Here is an 18,577-nt window from a genome sequence, read left to right as displayed (position 1 = left end):
TCTAGATTTGAGATTGAGGGGACTTGAAATATTTTTATAGGTTTTAAAGATACAATAGTGATGGAGTGCTTTGAAATTATTAAATTTACTTATTCGGTCCCTTCCGCTTACGAGGTAGGTTACATACTAAATTAATAGGAGGCATGCCTCGTACCCGATTACGATGAAACGCCAAACCGAATCTTAAAACTTTTCCGAACATGATGAAAATGCTTTATTTAAAAAATAAAGCCGTCAAAATCCAATCTTAAGGTATCTGTCGTAACCACCAACTGCCAAATCAGTTGTCAGGTTTTTAGCGGTCTCCACGGCGAACCACATACTCCGTTAGCGCAGTCGCAGTGCGGTGGGCATCTAGTGGATGGGTTGAAATTTACAGTGACCCCGAAGGAATTGCCGGACGAAAAAAAAGTACTTACGTCATTAATATTGAAGCTTTGTACGACAGGAATGTTTTCATCGCACTGGCCAGGGATGATGATAGGGCCAGGACCTTGTGGAGGGTAGTGGAAGCAGGTCTCGTCTGACTGGTCGACGGGCAAGTAGAATTGACTGTACAGCACTCTGTTGTTCTCGATCAGAGGAGCCATTGCGGTTTGTGCGGCGGCCGTTAAGCTACGAGCCTTGCTGTGCTTGGCGCTCCATACTGGAATAAAATAGTATATTTGAAAGATGATCGGGAGAGAAAGTAATACAAAATAATTGGCTATCCCCATTCCCACTCCATATGATACGTCTGCTCTCGACTTAACTTAGCCAGCGTGGTGGGCTTAAGGCCTAACCCTGCCCACTTTCCGATAGGAGACAATAGCCCAACAATGGGTAAAATTTCATGAGAAAAAATCATGCAATAAAAACATTACAAAATGTTATTTTTTGTTTTCATACCATTTAAATATAAATATCAATAAATATGCATGAACTTACCTCGGCGGTATTCGCTGTCAATGTTTTCACAAGAGTACAGAAGAGCGTAAGTCTCATAATCAGTGGCGAGCACCCAGATATCTGAAAGAAAGAATACAGATTAATACAAATTATTAGGCTGGTTATAGACGGCGAATATAATAACCTCCAAGCATTTAAGTTCTCCACGGAAAAATTGAAACTAGCCAGGAAGAGTTTGTTTGTTTGTTTGAACGCGCTAATCTCGCGAACTACTGGTCCGATTTGAAAAAATATTTTAGCGTTAGATAGTCCATTTGTCGAGGAAAGCCATAGGCTATATATCATTACGCTACGACTAAAAGGAGCAGAACAATAAAAAATGTAAAAACGGGGAAAATTTTGACCCATTCTCTCTTATGTGACGCAAGCGAAGTTGCGCGGGTCAGCTAGTTGTAAATAACCTCAAAAAAGTGACGTACCTTGTACTGCTCCTCCACTCAAAGTCCTTTGCAGGCGTCCATCGGTCGTCGCAGTAACGGTTCCAGTGTCGGAAAACTGTGAGTTATTGATTACACGGTGGTCGCTAACACGGTACGTGTTACCAAGGCTGTAGTACTCAGAGCTTCGGCATTCACCCGTCAATGTACCGTCGATGGGGTACCTTTCGATTTCGTGCCACCAGCCCAAATACTGCAAAAATTTAAACCATAAATTTAATATTGTTCCGAATGTAATAGTGAGTCAAAAAGCGCGATTTTTTTAGACTTTATAAGCTACATTAACCCCCGGTTACTGAGTAACATTTAGAGGAAGTTTATCTGTCCAATAGCGTCTAAACTCATGTAAAAAACGCTATTGAATAGATAAACTGCCGCTAAATGCGCTAAAAACCGGAGGTTAGTGAAAAATTGCAAATCTCAATCGAGATACTTATATTTAGAACTTATTCAGCTAAGTTGGGTGATAAAATTCAAACTGTAATTGTAAGCGATTCTATCATATTCAATTTAATCTCCCCGTAAAATCAATTTATAGTTTAGCAGAACAACACTTTTAATTAATACATGAAGTTTGCAGTTACAAAATGCAGGCTATCGTATAAGGTTTTTCGTACAGCAAAAACCTTATCCTCCAAATCGCAGAAGAAATGTTCGTAATAGGGATGTTTCCAATGTTCCAAAAGAGAAAGACAATTGAAAAAAATCAGACAAGTATTTTTTCATAAAAAAAAAACAATTAAAAGTGACTTATGTATGTACCAAAATATCCCCAATCTACTAGACTGACAAAAAAATACTTTTCTTTTTGAAACTTACCCTCTGAACATCGAAGTTTTGAACGCCAGTAATAGTTTCACATTGTCCTCTGAAGACTGGTGCTTGAAGAGTATTAACTTCTGGTATATAGAAGCAGGACTCATCGGATTGGCTGGTAGACAGGTAGTATTCTGGAGTAAGTCCTTGAGTGCTGGCTATCACGGTATCAATGGCAGTCGATGCTTGAGCGCTCAGCGAAGTTGTTCTACTAAGTTTCCAACTGCTCACTGTGAAAATGATTTGAGGGTTAAAAATGCAGATTAGAGACAGAAAACAATGATTATTTAGTAATGATAATATGTTATTTAAGCGTAACTCCTTTCGCAATGTGACGGAAAAACGTGGGCAGTTAGACAATAAAGTGTTTTGTATTCAATTTTCTGAAGAAATACAGTGTTCTAAATACTTATGTTTTTAATATCTTCACTTAATTTTTTCAGTCTTTTGAATCTGTTTTAGTCAATTTATTTATTTTTCTTTATTATGAACACATTGAACTTGAAGGGTCATGATATTGATAACGATTTAGTAATATAAGTTACCTCTTCGCATTCCATTGTCCAAATTGGCGCAGCTGTATACCAGAGAGTAGCTAGTGTAGTCCGTAGCCAGAATATAGTAGTTTGCTGTTCTTGTCACTGGAAAGTAAAGGATTGAAGTGTTAATTATTGACTCTCCTAGCTTCTCTAAAACTATTGCATAGTGGTTACATAATTACTTTACTTATCAGTGTCGTTTCTCTGAACAGAAATTGTAATTGTATCAAGACTCCTTAGTCCTTTTGGTTATATGTTTTATATAGCAAATTAATGCTATAGAAAGCCGAAATTATTGTTAAAATATTTTTACTATCTAATGTGTAGGTATACTAGCAAAGTCGTCTACAGAGACTCCCGCTTTATTCCCACGGATAGGCAGAGTCTTATTAATTTTATTAGACTCGGAAATAGAGCTTTCGGTCGCTGATACAAATTAAGCCAGCAGTAATTAACAAAAGTTTCATAATTAAGCTGTAAAATCTTACCTCCACCAATAACAAATTCGACGCTCAATTGTCCAGATCCATCAGTTGAGGCCACGGAGGCATAGCCTTCCTGTCTTCTGAGAGCCACGTCTAGAACCTCCGAATTGGAGACCACCACACGGCTTGAGCCAGGAGCCGTGTCTAGGCTGTACACGGCACGGTTACATTGACCACGTTGCGCTGTGACTGGGTACCTTGCAATCTCGTACCATTTGCCGAGGTACTAAAAATAAATAAATTAAATAAATATCATTGGATAACTTACACACGGCTATCTGATTCCAACTGTGGGACAGACATGAGATTTGATCACTGGCACATACACCCGTGAACATATACATAATTTTTTGTAAGAATCATTAAAATTTCCACTCACATTAGCAGCGTTGAAGTTGGCAACACCTCGAATATTGGTTGGGCAGGCACCGATCAAGTCAATGGTAGATGGCAGTTGGTCAAACACAGGATAATGGAAGCAAGCGTTGCTGTCCTGTCCCGTTGTTTCATAATAACCATCCCAGAGGAAGATCTGGTCATTCACTACTTGGTTGATAGCTGTGTTGGCCGCTGCAGAAAGACCGGACTGGCTTCTGCTCATTTTCCAACTGAAAACTGAACAATAATATTCTTGTTAGTTTTTTTTATAGCTGGGAGAAAAGTCCCTTCGGTTACCCTATGTTCGTATGGAGGAAATATCGGACTATGTGGTGTGTCCACTCAAAATCTAATAGTCAACCACCTGGTGTAATAATGGAAGACCCTCGAACCTAAAAACCACTCCAGTTCCTATTTTATTGTATCTAGGAATGAAGCGAAGTATCCATTTTGACACAAAATAGGGAGAAACAAACAAATTTTCCGATAAGATATTAGTAAAAGTATGGTTTGATGTAGTTTTACTCGAATACTTACTTTGTGATTGGCTGCCAACATTTCTACAGGCGTAAGCGAGAGCGTAGCTAGTGTAATCGGTAGCCAGAATGTAGACATCGTTGAATGGAACTGCAAGCAAAAAACAACTGTTAGTTTAAGTACATATAATCGAAATCATAAAAGCAAGACCTTAAACCCGGTAACCACTTCTGCACCTTACATTTTACAGTAATTCCCAATCTTTCATATAGAGGTATGCCTATCTTTTTTGAAATAGCAAGGTTGCATGTTGTGCATACAAAATATGAGATACTCCTTACTCAGGAGGTCGGGTTGATAATTTTTAAGTAGCTTAGTGTGAAGCACTTTAGCATAGGTTTCTCATAACTATGTGTTAGTACAGAAAACATGAAAAAGACCTCATGAAAAAAAGGTATTTGACATAGAAAACTTTAAAATAGTACTTTTTGTTAGAGGCAGCTGAAAATCGGTGCTGTGTGTGTGTGAGCCTTTAGCACATAAATGTTCTGCTAAGTTTTTAAACCTTGTCTTGTCTCATAATAGTATAGGATCTCCTTAAACAACGACCTTCACCGACCTGGATGTAAGATATTTTCTACCAAATAAAATATTGCAAATGGGTTGTTTTAAAGAGCTTGTTACTTACTTCCATCGATAGTAGCGCTAATAATTCCTCTTCCACTAGCAGATGCTGTGGCCTGGAAGGACACGGTGTTTTGTCGTTCGTTATTCACTGTAGTTCGTGATACAGCGTACGTGCTGCCAGTTAGAGCGTACTCGCTAGAAATACACTCTCCTTCTTGTACGCCAGACGGGTATCTTGAAATTTCGTACCATGTGCCAGTGTACTGAAATAAAAAAAAAATATTTGTTTAATCTTTGAAGTCTGGAATACGCATTAATGATAATATCGTTCGGAATGCTGAACAAAAATATCGAGGTATTTTAAACTCATTTTCGGGGAATGTTAAGTCTCTAACACGCATTTGGACAGTGTGGTGGACTCATAGTCTAACTTTTCTCTCGTTCCGAGGGGAGACCCTTGACTTGCAATGGGATATCATTGTTAACATTTATACCCATTTATAGTCAGTCAGTGCTATTTCGTGCCTTTACTAAAACATCTTGCAACAAGGTTTCCGACTCTTGGTGTTTTCTAAGTATGAACACTGCCTAAAAAGCCTACCTTTTTTTTTACTTGAGCTCATAGATACCTTACCGGTCGGTAAAATATCCGTGGGTCACGCAAACCCTTGGTTAAGTCTACATAGATGGATGACCGCAAGTCGGTCTTTGTTTTTTATTAGGATAGCAGTCGTTAGGCGAAGTCAAGCCAAATGGCTAACCACTAGCAAACGAAGGAATAAAATTTTGGGAACTATCTATCGATCTATCCATCTATCTTTATTATTTGGTAACTGGGGTACTTACTGCATTCGCATTAAAGTTGGTAATAGCAGGTACTGCGCTGTCAGCCGTGCACGGTATATTGAGTAAAACGTCTCCACCGTTGTTGTCCGGGTAGTAGAAGCAGTCGTCTGCGGTGTGACTTCTCTGAAGGTAGTAGCGTTGATCCAGCACTGGGATGGTGGCTATCACGTTGTTTATAGCGGTGTTCGCGCTGGTTGACAGTTGCGTAGTTCTGCTCAATTTCCAACTGAATACTGGAGGGAAAATAATGGAAAATGTTAAGTTTATTTTGTACCAAGGTGACATATAGCTAGCTATCGTTTAGGAAAATCTGCATGCTTTCTTTTATCTGTTCGTTTGTGAAGTTCCACGTTCATTTAAGTACGGTGCTTTAAGATCTCATTTTTTTTTTGAGTTTAGGAAAAATTGCTTCATTTGACTAGTGTATTAGACAAAGGCTTAATTTCCTCTCGTATATTGAAAGAATGTCTTCATGGTGTCTTCGTGCGATCGATTTATTTAAATTTAATTCATTTGAACGTACCTGATCTGGTTTCAGCATCAATGTTTTGGCATGAATAGACGAGAGCATAGTCTGTGTAATCCGTCGCCAACACCCAGTAATTAGTCGTAACTGGAAAAGAGTTTAAAATTTGTATTTATGAGTAATAAAGCTTTAAATTATAAAACAAAGACTCTCTGTTTTATAATCTATCACTTAAAATAATCTAAACAATAAGATGTGGGAGATCTTCACCCAACTTCAAAACCAGTTGTTTTGGGATGGGCTATGTATATTGTTTGTAAGATTGTTAAATTCCCAGACGTAATAGTTGTTGTAGTTAAAAAAAAAAGAATCTACCCCTTTTACTACAAACAGTTTATTTATTTAAAACTAGGTCGCCCGCGAATTCGTCCGCGTGGAAACCCATCCCGTGTGAATCCCGATCCCTCGGATACTCTGGGATAAAACGTAGCCTATATATTATTCTGGGTCTTCAGCTACCTTCATACCAAATTTCATCGGAATCGATTCAGTAGTATTTGCGTGCAAGAATAACAAACATCCATACATACTCACAAACTTTCGCATTTATAATATTAGTAGGATAAATACGTACCATCAACACCATCAACGTTGAAGGTGACATCAAGCTTAGCGCTTTGATCAGTAGAGGCGAGGACAGCGGAACCAATCCAGGTTTCAAGAAGACGGTCTACCACTTGTGTGTTCTCCACTCGAACTGAACCATCAGCGTTCAAAGTGTACAAGGCGTTTTGACAAGTACCGCGCTGGAACGGAGCTGGGTAAGACTGCACGTCATACCAGGAGCCCGCATACTGTAAATACGATTTTTGTAAGTGCCTTCCGAAGAACGGTCGGAAACGAACGGAGTTGGGTTTTTGAAACGAATATTGTTCCAAAGTATATTTCAACACAGCTTGGTTGAATCGTTTAAATATGCCTGGACGAATTATCATAGAAACAACGGTAAAAGAAGGAATAAGCCTATTGAATTTATAGAATCATAAAATTAAATCATTTTTTGCAAATTGTCAAAATACTACGTAGTAGAAAATCTTATCTTATGAGCAATATCTGTGAGGGTGCATTCTTGGTCTTGAGTGTCACCCCTTCCCTTGTTGCTTTCGTCCCAAAATCAAAAATGAGTTTGTCAAGTTATCTTACCGCAACAGGATTAAAATTGGCAACCACTGGGATGTTCATATCACATTGTCCTGGGAACACGACGGGCGTGTTGGCGTCAGGAGTTGGGAAGTAGAAGCAACCGTTTGCGCTTCTGTCGATGTTCTGATAGTACCGTTCATTGAGAACATCGATGCTGTCCACAATCGAATTGATGGCAATGTTGGCAGCACTGGTTAAAGTGTTCGTACGACTCAATTTCCAACTCCATACTAAAATTAAATAATGGTTAGTAAGAATTTTGTTGTATCTTATGTAATATTAATTAATCCAGTCAATTATGGAACAAACCTCTTCGCTGATCGTTGGCCAAATTCTCGCAAGTATAAATCAGGGCGTATGAATCGTAATCCGTGTCCAAAATCCAGTATTCTGAGGGCGTGTTACCTAAAACAATTAAAAAACATAGAAACAATAAAAAAAATACAAACGAAGTTGATGTAGATAATATGCATGTACGAAGTTCTATAGAAATGGGTGTTCCAGAAGATACGTAGTGGAACCGTAACGCATAGATTTTAATATTTTAATGATAGACGTGCAGTATGATTTCGATTTCCTGCGACATACTATTATTTTTTATATTAAAAAAAAAGTCCACCGTTTCGGGGGGCACTAACGGGTAGATTCTGTGAGGGACCCATAAATTAGGGCAACCGCGTTGCCTCTTGCGGTACATGCATCGCCAAGCGGTCGTGAGGACAGGCACTTACGAATAAAACGCAAAGAGAATAATAGAAATATATTATTGACTTACTTGAAGGGAAAGTAACAAGCAGTTTGCCGCTACCATCAGTAGTTGCCAGAACAGCTTGGCCGGTTATAGTAGCCAGTTCTTGGTTCACGACCTGACTATTGACTACCACAACAGCACCGCCAGTTCCAGCGGAATAATAGGCTTCGTTACATGTACCAGATTGGAAGGGAGTGTAGTATGACTGGATTAGTCTCCAACGTCCCAAATACTGAAAAGAAAATAAGGTTAGATATATTATGTAGTTGATTTCTTGATGAAGGTATTTTGTGACTTTGGTGCTGCTTTGTAAATATGCATTAAAGATATTTTTTTGGTGATCATCTGCTCGTAAAAAATGCAATTTTATTTTTCGAACAACGCCTACGCGGACTCAAGGCCTAACCCCTCCCCATCAATACGGGAGTAATGGGACATTAATGCGTTTTTTTTTAATATTTCTTTTATTTTTCCTCTATAATTTAATTACAGTGCTCCAGTGTACGCATTGAGAGAACGCTGGACTATTATATGGTTATCAAGACTAAAGAGAATAAATAACAAAGGTACTAAAGACGACGGTCTTCCCACTAAAAATACAGTGGTAATCTTGATTTTTTTTCTAAAATTTTCACTCACCCTAGCAGGGTCGAAGTTCCTTATGACCGGGATGGTCGTATCGCACTGTCCTGGGAAGATCACGGGGTCGGTAGGCCCCAGGACAGGTAAGAAGAAGCAAGCGTCATCAGTCTGGTCCACATTTTCGAAGTATCTCTCGTTTAAGACATCGACGGTCGCTATAACGTTGTTGATAGCTGTAGTTCCAGCGACTGTGGGTTGCTTTGTTCTGCTCAGTTTCCAACTGAAGACTGTAAAAAACATTTTTTATTTGTTATTATTACTTTTGTCGCAAACATTTTTAAAGCTACGGGAATTCGCGAAAATTGGCTTTCATCATTGCTCTATTTCTTATATTTTTTCTTTAAATACGTTTAGTTACTTTACCGTGAAATTGACAGGAACAGATAAAATTACTATTAGTATCTTATTTATAATATTAGGGTTTTGCAAATATAAACCGCTGCTGTCCAAACTATAAAATCAATTTAAAATAACTATAGCAGCGCAGTTATGAAAATGCGAAATCGGCAAAATAAAAACTATTATAGAGGATTTTTTTACTTCTTTCAATACTTACTTTGTCTGTAGTCTGAGTCGATGTTAACACATCCATAAGCCAGTGCGTGGTCGGTGTAGTCGGTTGACAGGATCCAGAACGGTACGGTACGAACTGAAAACAATCAAACAGATTATTTTATTAAGTGCTTCTTTTTTCCCAAGAACGGTTGATGTCAGACAGGCGGTCGTAAAAAATCAGCCAAATCTTGCCGATCCTACTTGACGTAGGATAAGGACAAAATGAAAAAGAATGTTTTTTTTTATAAGATGGCTACGCAAGCTCAGTAGTTAAGACATTACCACTGCGTCAAGAGGTTGCAGGTTGAAATCTGAGAAAGAACAAATTATAATATTTGTCCGATGTACTGACAGTAGTAAACCCCACTTCTTCCCCAACTTGGCCAGCGTGGTGGGCTCAAGGTCTAACCTCTCCCACATTACGGGAGAAGACCCTTGTCCAGCAGTGGGACATTAATGGGTAAAATTTTTTTTTTTTTTGTTATACTGACAGTGGTTTTGTAGTGATTTGTATTTAGTAAGATTGTAAAAATCTTCTAGAAGGAAAAGTCATTCTAAATGCGGGAATTGTCTTTTTTTAATAGGAATATATAATGCAAGAAAACATCAGAAACTTACCTGTACCACCAACATTTAGAGTAATTGTGAATCTTCCGCTGCCGTCAGTAGGAGGAGTCAAGGTGCTTTGGCTTGAGAAAAGCGTCTGGTTCATTACATTGAAGGATTCTAGTGATAGAGCATTTGCGGTACCAGCTGTGAATCTATGGTTGACACAACTGCCAGGCTGCTCGTAAGGATATGAGGCTGTTTCGTGCCAGAGTCCAGCAAACTGAAACAGAAAAAAATCTTTAGTATATTCAGTGCACTTTTCTAGTAATATAAAAGTAAAACAGCATATTACACAGCTCACAACTCGCTTAACTGATTTCGTGTATAAGTAGCAATAGTTTACTATAGTTACATCAAGAAAAAAGTCGAATGCAGTAATATGACATGAAATATTTAAAGATTAAAATTACCTGCGCTGCGTTGAAGTTAGGCACAGCACTAATAGTAGCGTCACACTGTCCCGGGAAGACCACAGGGGATCCTGGTTCAGGCTCAGGGAAGTAGAAGCAGCCCTGAGGAGTCTGGTCACGAGAAACGTAGTATCTCTGGTCCAGGATATTGAGAGTGTTCATCACGTTATTGATGGCTGTGTTTGAAGCCGTTGTGAGAGTCTTCGTTCTACTCAACTTCCAGCTGAATACTGTGAAAACAATATTCCAGATTAGTATTTTTAGTGGTCAACCTAGTGTCAAAGTTGTTCTAGCCGTCCGAGAGGCCTTTGACATGGCTTAACGACTGTTATCTTAATTGAGAATAACCGGGACCGTTTTTTTACGTGCCCTCAGAAGCACGGAGATGCTCAGTTCAAATACCACTATGCGGTCACCCATCAATAGAATGACCACCCCAAAGGTTGCTTAACCCACAGATCGTTTACCGACGGGGAGCACAACTGGCTATGAGCGCCTCAGATACAACAGATAATAATGTCCTTCTGACCGACTTTCAGCTACGGCAGCCAGTTCCATTTAAACCAGTAATGCAGGACTTTGCTTTCAGTGTCCAAATAAACAATACACTGGTACACTCTCTATTGCATGACTCTCGAGCCAATTAAAAAAAATAAAGAAGGACTTGAATAGCTTAATTCTCTACTACCGACTAAATGAGAAATTTTACACGAAAATCTGTTTAGCGCTTCTACCGGGCTTCGTAAGAATTTTTTTGGCCGTACATTTTAAATGTCTATTCCGTGGAATATCCGTAATCGTAATAGGAATGATGAAAAAAGATAGAATAATGAAAATTAAAAAGTAATGGAACTCTGTCAATTACTTACCATCCATAAATTCATCATCGTGGTTCTCGCAAGAGTAAACTAGAGCGTAATTGACGTAGTCAGTGGCGAGTACCCAGTAGTTTGTGGTTCCTGAAATAATAAGCCAAAGTCAGACCTATATACAAAAGAAGAAGAAAACTGAAGATTCTTCATGAATAAGTAATTTCTGCGTCTAAGATGCATTAACAGAAAAGAAACAATGTAATGCGTTGCCAGTTCTATTCGAATTGTTTTTGATGAAGACTGAGGAAGGTTCTTAAAAGGAAAAAGAAATTTAAAAAACCTCGAAGAAAATAGTGACAAAATTACTCATAAGCAGGGCCGCACAAGTTATTTAGTGACCAAACTTGTAAGGGACACTAAATAGATGTGTTAGAATGTCATTTTATATGAATACTTACGGAGCTCTCCATCCACATTGAACGTAACCGACAATTTTGCACTCTGATCAGTGCTCACCACTGTAGCTGTACCGTCGATGGTAGCCAGAGTTTGGCCAACAACCTGCGAGTTGCGTACATTGACGACTCCATTGACGATTTGGTAGAAAGCATTGGGACATGTACCGAACTGGAACGGCATTGGATACGATTCGATGTCGTGCCACAATCCCATGTACTGTAATGAAAGTTATTCGTTAATAATACATTATGAGTAAAAAGGAAGTGCATAGAATCTTATGATGAGAAGTAGTCCACTATTATGTGCATGCACTTAGAATATCGGATGTTAATTATTAATTGTTAATTTATCTATATAAGTATATATTTAAAAGTATATAAGTATGTTTATCAGTTATTTGGTAACCATAGTACAAGCTCTGCTTAGTTTGGAATCAAATGATCGTGTGTGAATTGTCTAACAATATATTATTTATTTATTTATAATTAAAGGAAAAGTTTTTCCGAAAATTGATTTCCCTTTTTTCAGTTCTTGAAAGATGTGGAATTTCATACATTAGAACTGTTAAGTTGAGGTGCTTGAGCTATGCACGTTAATTAATACGAAGTCTTTTATTTGTAAAACTTTTACCGATATTTTTTTAATTAAAGAAGAGATAATGTAAAAATCTCATAGGATTCTTTTTTACAAAGCGCATCGAGTCACGTATGTGTAGTAAAAAAAATCGTAGTTATAATGGTCTGTTAACTTACCCTTTGCGCATCAAAGTTCTGCACCACAGGAATGTTCGGGTTACATTGGCCACGGAACCTGACCGTGGTGGTGGGTTCCGGTTCAGGGAAGTAGAAGCAGGCGGCCTCAGAGCGGTCCACGGTGTAGTAGTACCGATCGTTGAGAACATCGATACTGTTTACGACCTGGTTGATGTTGGCAACCGCAGTCGCGCTCAGGGTATCGTCACGACTTAGCTTCCAACTCAATACTGAGGAAGTAGAAGAAATTTAGTCAACGGTTTTACAATTATTTTATAGTTAAAACGACGGCAAATCTTTGAAAAATCTATCAAATTATATTTTTTAAGGTACATTTTGACTTATTGAGTGATTACGTATTATGTCATAAACGTCTTTCTTACAAAAGAAGCGTAGGTAAATCCCTTATTGTGTAACTTTTTTGTGTAAAATGCCAGTGTTAAAACGAGCTCAATCGTCGTAATAAAGAAAAATTAAAAATAACTTACCTCTTCTTTCTTCAGTATTAATATTTTCGCAACCGTAGAGCAAAGCGTACGAATTGTAGTCAGTAGCCAAAATTGTGAAATCGTAAACTCGACCTGAAATAATACATGAACAGTTTTAGTTAATTTATATATATTTATCAGCACTGGGTGGCAAGGAATTTATGTATAAACCCCTTGTCAGCACCCAGCACCTCTAACGGGTTTCGTACTATTTTATAAATTGATGTTTAATGTCCAACAATCGATAATCGAATATACCTACTGTAGAAAATCACTATTGACTATAAAGTACCTACTGAAATCAAATAAAAACTGTATCTCAATTCTCTACTACTATCGACTAACGACAACCGGCTAGCTATCGAGAAATTTGGTATGAAAATCTGATCAGCGTAGCTAGCGGGCGTCGCAGGAACTATTTTGGCAGTACATTGTTAATGTCAAACTTTCGATACTCGAATGCACAGACTATACAGAATCGCGCTACAAATCGGCACTCCTATCATATTACTATGTAGGTAACAATTTCATAAAGTCGATTTCAAATACCAAACTCCTTAATATAATAATAGGACTATATTATAATAGGCCTTGGTTCAGAAAATCGTGGCGCGAATCATCTCAACTTACTTGGAGAGAACGTAACTCGTAGAACACCAGTTCCATCGGTGCTGGCCACTACAGCGGTACCAGAGATAGTCCTCAGAGACGAGTCAATGACCTGCGAGTTTTCTACGCTGAGGGTGAGGGCATTCAGAAGGTTGTACCGTGCTACGTTGCAAGTACCGCTTTGGAAGTTCGAGTGGTAGCTTTGAATTAGTCTCCAGCGTCCTTGGTACTGAAAAAATAATATGAGGTTAAATATCATTTCACAGATAACGCAGAGAATAAATTGCTTGATTCCTTTTGTGTAATTACGCAATACAGTTTTAGGATATTGTTGCGCATGATACTGAAAATAATTTTGCAAAATGTACATAAAAAAGAACCTAATTGGTTTTTAACATCAGCAAGATAACTTGATCGAATTTTCGCGCTGATGCAAGAATAAACCATTTGGAACTCTCTGTCACATAATTCTAATTCCAAACCATCGATGGATGATGTGCTAATTTGTATTAAAAAATATCGATTTGACATTAGATCACTCAATCTACTATTGAAGTAAGAAGGTGAAGCCACGGGGCATTACAAGTTTAAAATACAAAATATATACAAATCTACTTACATTCGAAATACTGAAGTTAGGAACACCTCTGATAGAAGTATCACATTGACCGGGGAATATAACGGGTTGACCAAGAGGGATCTCAGGCAAATAGAAGCAAGCTTGATCAGATTGATCAACGTTTTCATAGTATCTGTTCTCCAATACAACAACACGGTTGATAGCTGTATTGATAGCGGTGTTAGCTGCTGCCGATAGTTGCTTAGTCCTGCTAAGTTTCCAACTGTAAACTGGAAATTGAAAGAAAGTTGATAATATTTGTAATTGATCACTTTGATCAGTTGATCAGTATGATTGAAGATTTTATGATCATGCAATTATGGTTGATCATTTTGATTAGATGATGAATTTTTGTTAATATTGTTTAAGGTTATACTTATTATAATTCTACCATCTAGAGATATTTTTTTAGGATTGTCCTCGAGCGGGGCTCTGATAATTTAAGTATAATTTATAATTTAAATAAAAATATTTGTAAGTAGGAAATAATAATATAAAACAAATTTAACTCATTACTGTCCCACTGCTGGCCAAGGGTCTCCTTCGGCAATGAGGGAGGGGTTAGGCCTTAAGTCCACCACGCTGGTCAAGTGCGGGTTGAGGGCTTTGCATGCCCTCAATAAATGATATGAAACAAATTTGAGGCAAGGTTTCCTCGCGATGTTTGTAAGTATAATTTATTTATTTACCTGCTCTGAAGTCGCTGCCTCTGTTCTCACAAGCGTATGCAAGTGCGTAGTCATCGTAATCTGTGGCTAGTACCCAGAAAGGTATGTTGATAGCTGAAATACAAAACATAATTAAAACTAGCTGCTAACTTTCCTGAAAAAAATGCTTGTGGTAATAACTGTGGACTCTTGGATTTGGGAGTTTTGATAAATGGCTAAAAATATTCATATGAGGACAAAAAATGTTCACAGTGTTGTGTCTTTTTCACCCATATACGGCTTCAAAATTAATAGAATATTACAAAACATATATTAATTGAAAGTGGCAAGCCCAGAGTAATTCCTTGAGGAAGAGCTGTTTCCAAAAATAGTCTATTTACGTACTAGTAGTTCCTGAAGAAATGGCAATAGTCAGTCTTCCGTCAGTTGTAGTCCTTGACACCACACTGTTAGTCAATGTTCGTGCCTGACTGCTAACACTGGAAGACACGAGGTTCAATGTGCTTGTGCTCACGAAGGAGTACGCGTGGTTGATGCACTGGCCAGTCTGCTCATTTTTAGGGTATGTCTGTATTTCATGCCATGTGCCAGCAAACTGTAGAAATAGAAGGAAATAATGTAAAAATTTGCATCCCTGTTAAATCTTTCTATATATATAAAAATGCTGTTCGTTAGTCTCGCTAAAACTCGTGAACGGCTGGACCGATTTGGCTAATTTTGGTCTTGAATTATTTGTGGAAGTCCAGAGAAGGTGTAAAAGGTGAATAAATTTGAAAATGCGCAGTATTAAATAAAAAACAAGAAAGCGTGAGCGGAGCTGCGAGGGTCAGCTAGTTTAATATACATATAATAGGTTACGGGAATTAACGAGAACACGCATTTTACCTTAAAATGTCTAACGTTTTGGCGCAGGTTGCACTCGCCGTGGTCGCGTGTTCGCGTTAATTCCCGTATCCTATTATACATATATTAAACATGCAACGCGAGAAACTTATCCCTGTTCAATTGTCAATGGATTCGGCAGCAATGACTTTGTGCGTATAAAATATAGTTACTCTAAATTAACGTAGAAAAAAAATAAATAAACAGCAAGAAACCTCTAAATTTTTGTTCCAAGTATCTCGAAAGGGTTCAACTGGTCTATTTAAAAGTGTTTCAACGTTAAAACAATATTACCCGCGTCTAATATGATATAGAATCCCAATACTCTTCAAATGATTAAATGAATATTTACCCGATTGAAGTCAAAGTTTTCCACTGTTTGAACAGTAGTATCGCACTGTCCTGGGAACACGACGGGCGTGTCTGGAACCGGTACGGGGAAGTAGAAGCAACCAGCCGGAGTCTGATCACGTTGCAGATAGTACCTTTGTTCAAGAACTCGAACGTTCGCCATGGCAGTATTTATAGCGTTATTTGCAGCAGTTGTCAAAGCCTTCGACCTACTGAGTTTCCATGTCGAAACTGCAAAAAAGTTATAGTAATTATTTCAATCATTTTAACAAGTTATAATCAATTTACTGATCAGTTTTAATCAGATCAGGTTAAATCGTCAATCATGATTGGTTGTTTTTTATATTATTTATTTTATATGTAATCAATGGCTAATTTAGTGAAACTTACTTTGAACGAATTCATCATCAAGAGGTCTGCAGGAATAAACCAGTGAGTAAGATTCATAATCGGTAGCCAGCACCCAGTAGTTTGTAGTCACTGAAAGAAAAAATGTAAATGAATAAAAAACTTTATTGATAGCACAATTGAATGAGAAACGCTTGACCAAAAGACAACGCCATCTAACGAAACGTTATTGTACTATCAAGCAAATGACAGATTCTAGATCTCGCAATCAAGGACATTAAAATACGCGGTAAAAAAAGTGGCTCAAACAAAACGTTACGACCTAAATTAATTGAAGATCTTTCCTTTGCATTAAAGGAACAAAATGAACCGCTATTCAAAGTATTTCTTTTTACTGATATCTAACATTTTTACGAAGGAAATGTAACAATGAACTTGTTCTTACCTGATACGCCGTCTACGACAAACGTCACTTCAAGTTTTGCACTGCCGTCGGTTGTAGCCAACACTGCTCTCCCATCGATAGTAAACAGTTGTTCATTAATAACTTGAGTGTTGAAGACATCTACTCCTCCATCACGGAGAGTGTAGAAAGCGTTATTACAAGTGCCACCCTGGAATTCCTCTGGGTAAGACTCAATGTCGTGCCATAGACCCGTGTACTGAAAAAATATAGTATAAATAAATTATCTTGGTGCTATTTTATGAACTGAAATACTTTTTTTTTCTATTGCATGTAAAGAACGATTCGCAGTACACACACGAAGACTTTGCCAATTATTATTTTAGGCGACATTGTATTATTTTTTTGTATTATAACAATGATGGTAATTATGTGTACTAATGTTCGTAGAGGTAATTTAAGATACCGCAGCTCTCAGCTCTCAGGTTTGAATTCTTATCGGTTCAAATAAAAATTTTCAAGCAGCCCTAATGACTAAACATTTTTTATCAGGACTCCATGCAGAGAATACCAATTTAATAGAATATATTAGACACGTTTTTTTTCATTAAAAACCAATAAAGTGACTTACTAAAGTTATGGAGTGGGGGCTAATGACATCATAGTGTTGTACATTTTGTATTCTAACGTGACGTCATGCGACTTTTCAACTTAGTGTATTGCGGTAATAATTTGATTATGCACAAAAATGACAAATACGTGTGTAATTATTTTTCACAATCTACTAGATGGACTAAAAAAACAAAATTAGTCATCATCCCTATTGTATCTGGCTAGGCTAGGATACCATAAAGTAGTACAAAAAAACACTTACTCTCTGAGCGTCAAAGTTCATCACAACAGGGATATTCGGGTCACAGACTCCACGGAACCTCACGATGGAAGTAGGGTCGACCTCAGGGTAGTAGAAGCAAGCGTTGTCACTCCTGTCCACGGTGTAGTAGTACCGGTTGTTGAGGACCTCGATGCTGTTGATCACTTGGTTGATGCTGGTTGCCGCAGCGGCGCTCAGTGTGTTGTCACGGCTTAGCTTCCAACTCCAAACTAGATAATCAGACAATTATATTTATAACTAGCTGAACAAAACAACTTCGCTTGCGTCACATAAGAGAGAATGGGTCATAATTTTCCCCGGTTTTGTAACATCTTGTACTGGTACTCTGCTTATAGCCTTCCTCAATAAATAGGTTATCTAAAAGTGAAATTAGCGTGTTCAAACAAACAAACAAACTCTACAATTTTATAATAATATTAAGATTACGACTTGTTTGAATGTATCTGGCAACATTAAAGATGCCATTTTAAAAGTCTTAATTCTAACTTTCAAGCAGATTGGTTAAAAATATATTTGGCAGGTTATTGAAAATCAGAATCAATTTTTTATACAGTTAAATATTGCTTTTTTTAGTAATAAGTATACGATAGTTGCTGGAATAACACTATATAATAAAAAAAACCTTTGTCATCCGTCTGTATAGTTACTGTATAATAATAAGTCTTTAATAGAACTTTTATTCCAAGGTTTACTTTGAATATAATATAATAAAGTAAATAATAAAATGTAACGTACTTCTTCTTTGTGTAGCATCAATATTTTGACATGAGTAGGCAAGTGCGTAGTTTCTGTAATCGGTAGCCAGGATGATGTATTCGAAAGTGCCTGAAATAAAACAGAAGAATTATAGTGTCATTTTTTTACTTTAAAAGAATAAGTCAAATTCGTGTTGTACTAGAAGACAGTCACCAACAAGAGGAATTATGCTTTTTTACAACCTCTGGATATTCTTTAGTCTATATCGCTGATTGTTGGGACCTCGCATGGTTAATTTTTGTATCAACCACATTGTAAATCTTTTGGCGATTGAAAAGAGTGGCCGTGAGTTTCTTGCTAGCTCTTCTCATAAGGCTCTGCCTCCTTTCCGAGCTAGTGGTAGATT

The 18,577-nt window shown here is 37.6% G+C and overlaps 1 protein-coding gene across 2 annotated transcripts in view; it reads right to left on the bottom strand.

The window, feature by feature from the left end:
• LOC142981240 (uncharacterized) overlaps positions 1-18,577 on the bottom strand; it is a 31,308-nt gene that overhangs the window by 1,480 nt on the left and 11,251 nt on the right. For both annotated transcript variants that reach the window (XM_076127003.1, XM_076127004.1), the window contains 32 exons: positions 18,211-18,300; positions 17,455-17,684; positions 16,623-16,839; positions 16,220-16,309; positions 15,831-16,060; positions 14,981-15,191; positions 14,618-14,710; positions 13,929-14,158; positions 13,331-13,538; positions 12,701-12,793; positions 12,213-12,442; positions 11,460-11,676; positions 11,059-11,148; positions 10,190-10,419; positions 9,789-9,999; positions 9,172-9,264; positions 8,613-8,842; positions 7,998-8,205; positions 7,532-7,627; positions 7,223-7,452; positions 6,654-6,873; positions 6,077-6,166; positions 5,554-5,786; positions 4,769-4,970; positions 4,141-4,230; positions 3,605-3,840; positions 3,229-3,451; positions 2,747-2,842; positions 2,205-2,431; positions 1,368-1,578; positions 928-1,008; positions 420-646 (listed from right to left, as the gene is read on the bottom strand). In XM_076127003.1, coding sequence (XP_075983118.1) covers positions 420-646; positions 928-1,008; positions 1,368-1,578; positions 2,205-2,431; positions 2,747-2,842; positions 3,229-3,451; positions 3,605-3,840; positions 4,141-4,230; positions 4,769-4,970; positions 5,554-5,786; positions 6,077-6,166; positions 6,654-6,873; positions 7,223-7,452; positions 7,532-7,627; positions 7,998-8,205; positions 8,613-8,842; positions 9,172-9,264; positions 9,789-9,999; positions 10,190-10,419; positions 11,059-11,148; positions 11,460-11,676; positions 12,213-12,442; positions 12,701-12,793; positions 13,331-13,538; positions 13,929-14,158; positions 14,618-14,710; positions 14,981-15,191; positions 15,831-16,060; positions 16,220-16,309; positions 16,623-16,839; positions 17,455-17,684; positions 18,211-18,300 — 5,663 coding nt within the window. The remainder of the gene's footprint in view (positions 1-419; positions 647-927; positions 1,009-1,367; positions 1,579-2,204; positions 2,432-2,746; positions 2,843-3,228; positions 3,452-3,604; positions 3,841-4,140; positions 4,231-4,768; positions 4,971-5,553; positions 5,787-6,076; positions 6,167-6,653; positions 6,874-7,222; positions 7,453-7,531; positions 7,628-7,997; positions 8,206-8,612; positions 8,843-9,171; positions 9,265-9,788; positions 10,000-10,189; positions 10,420-11,058; positions 11,149-11,459; positions 11,677-12,212; positions 12,443-12,700; positions 12,794-13,330; positions 13,539-13,928; positions 14,159-14,617; positions 14,711-14,980; positions 15,192-15,830; positions 16,061-16,219; positions 16,310-16,622; positions 16,840-17,454; positions 17,685-18,210; positions 18,301-18,577) is intronic.

Source organism: Anticarsia gemmatalis, chromosome 19 (genome assembly GCF_050436995.1).
Source record: "Anticarsia gemmatalis isolate Benzon Research Colony breed Stoneville strain chromosome 19, ilAntGemm2 primary, whole genome shotgun sequence".
Taxonomy (NCBI): Eukaryota; Metazoa; Arthropoda; class Insecta; order Lepidoptera; family Erebidae; genus Anticarsia; species Anticarsia gemmatalis.
Note: the sequence above shows the minus strand (reverse complement) of the source record. Positions and strands in the feature narration are given on the sequence as shown.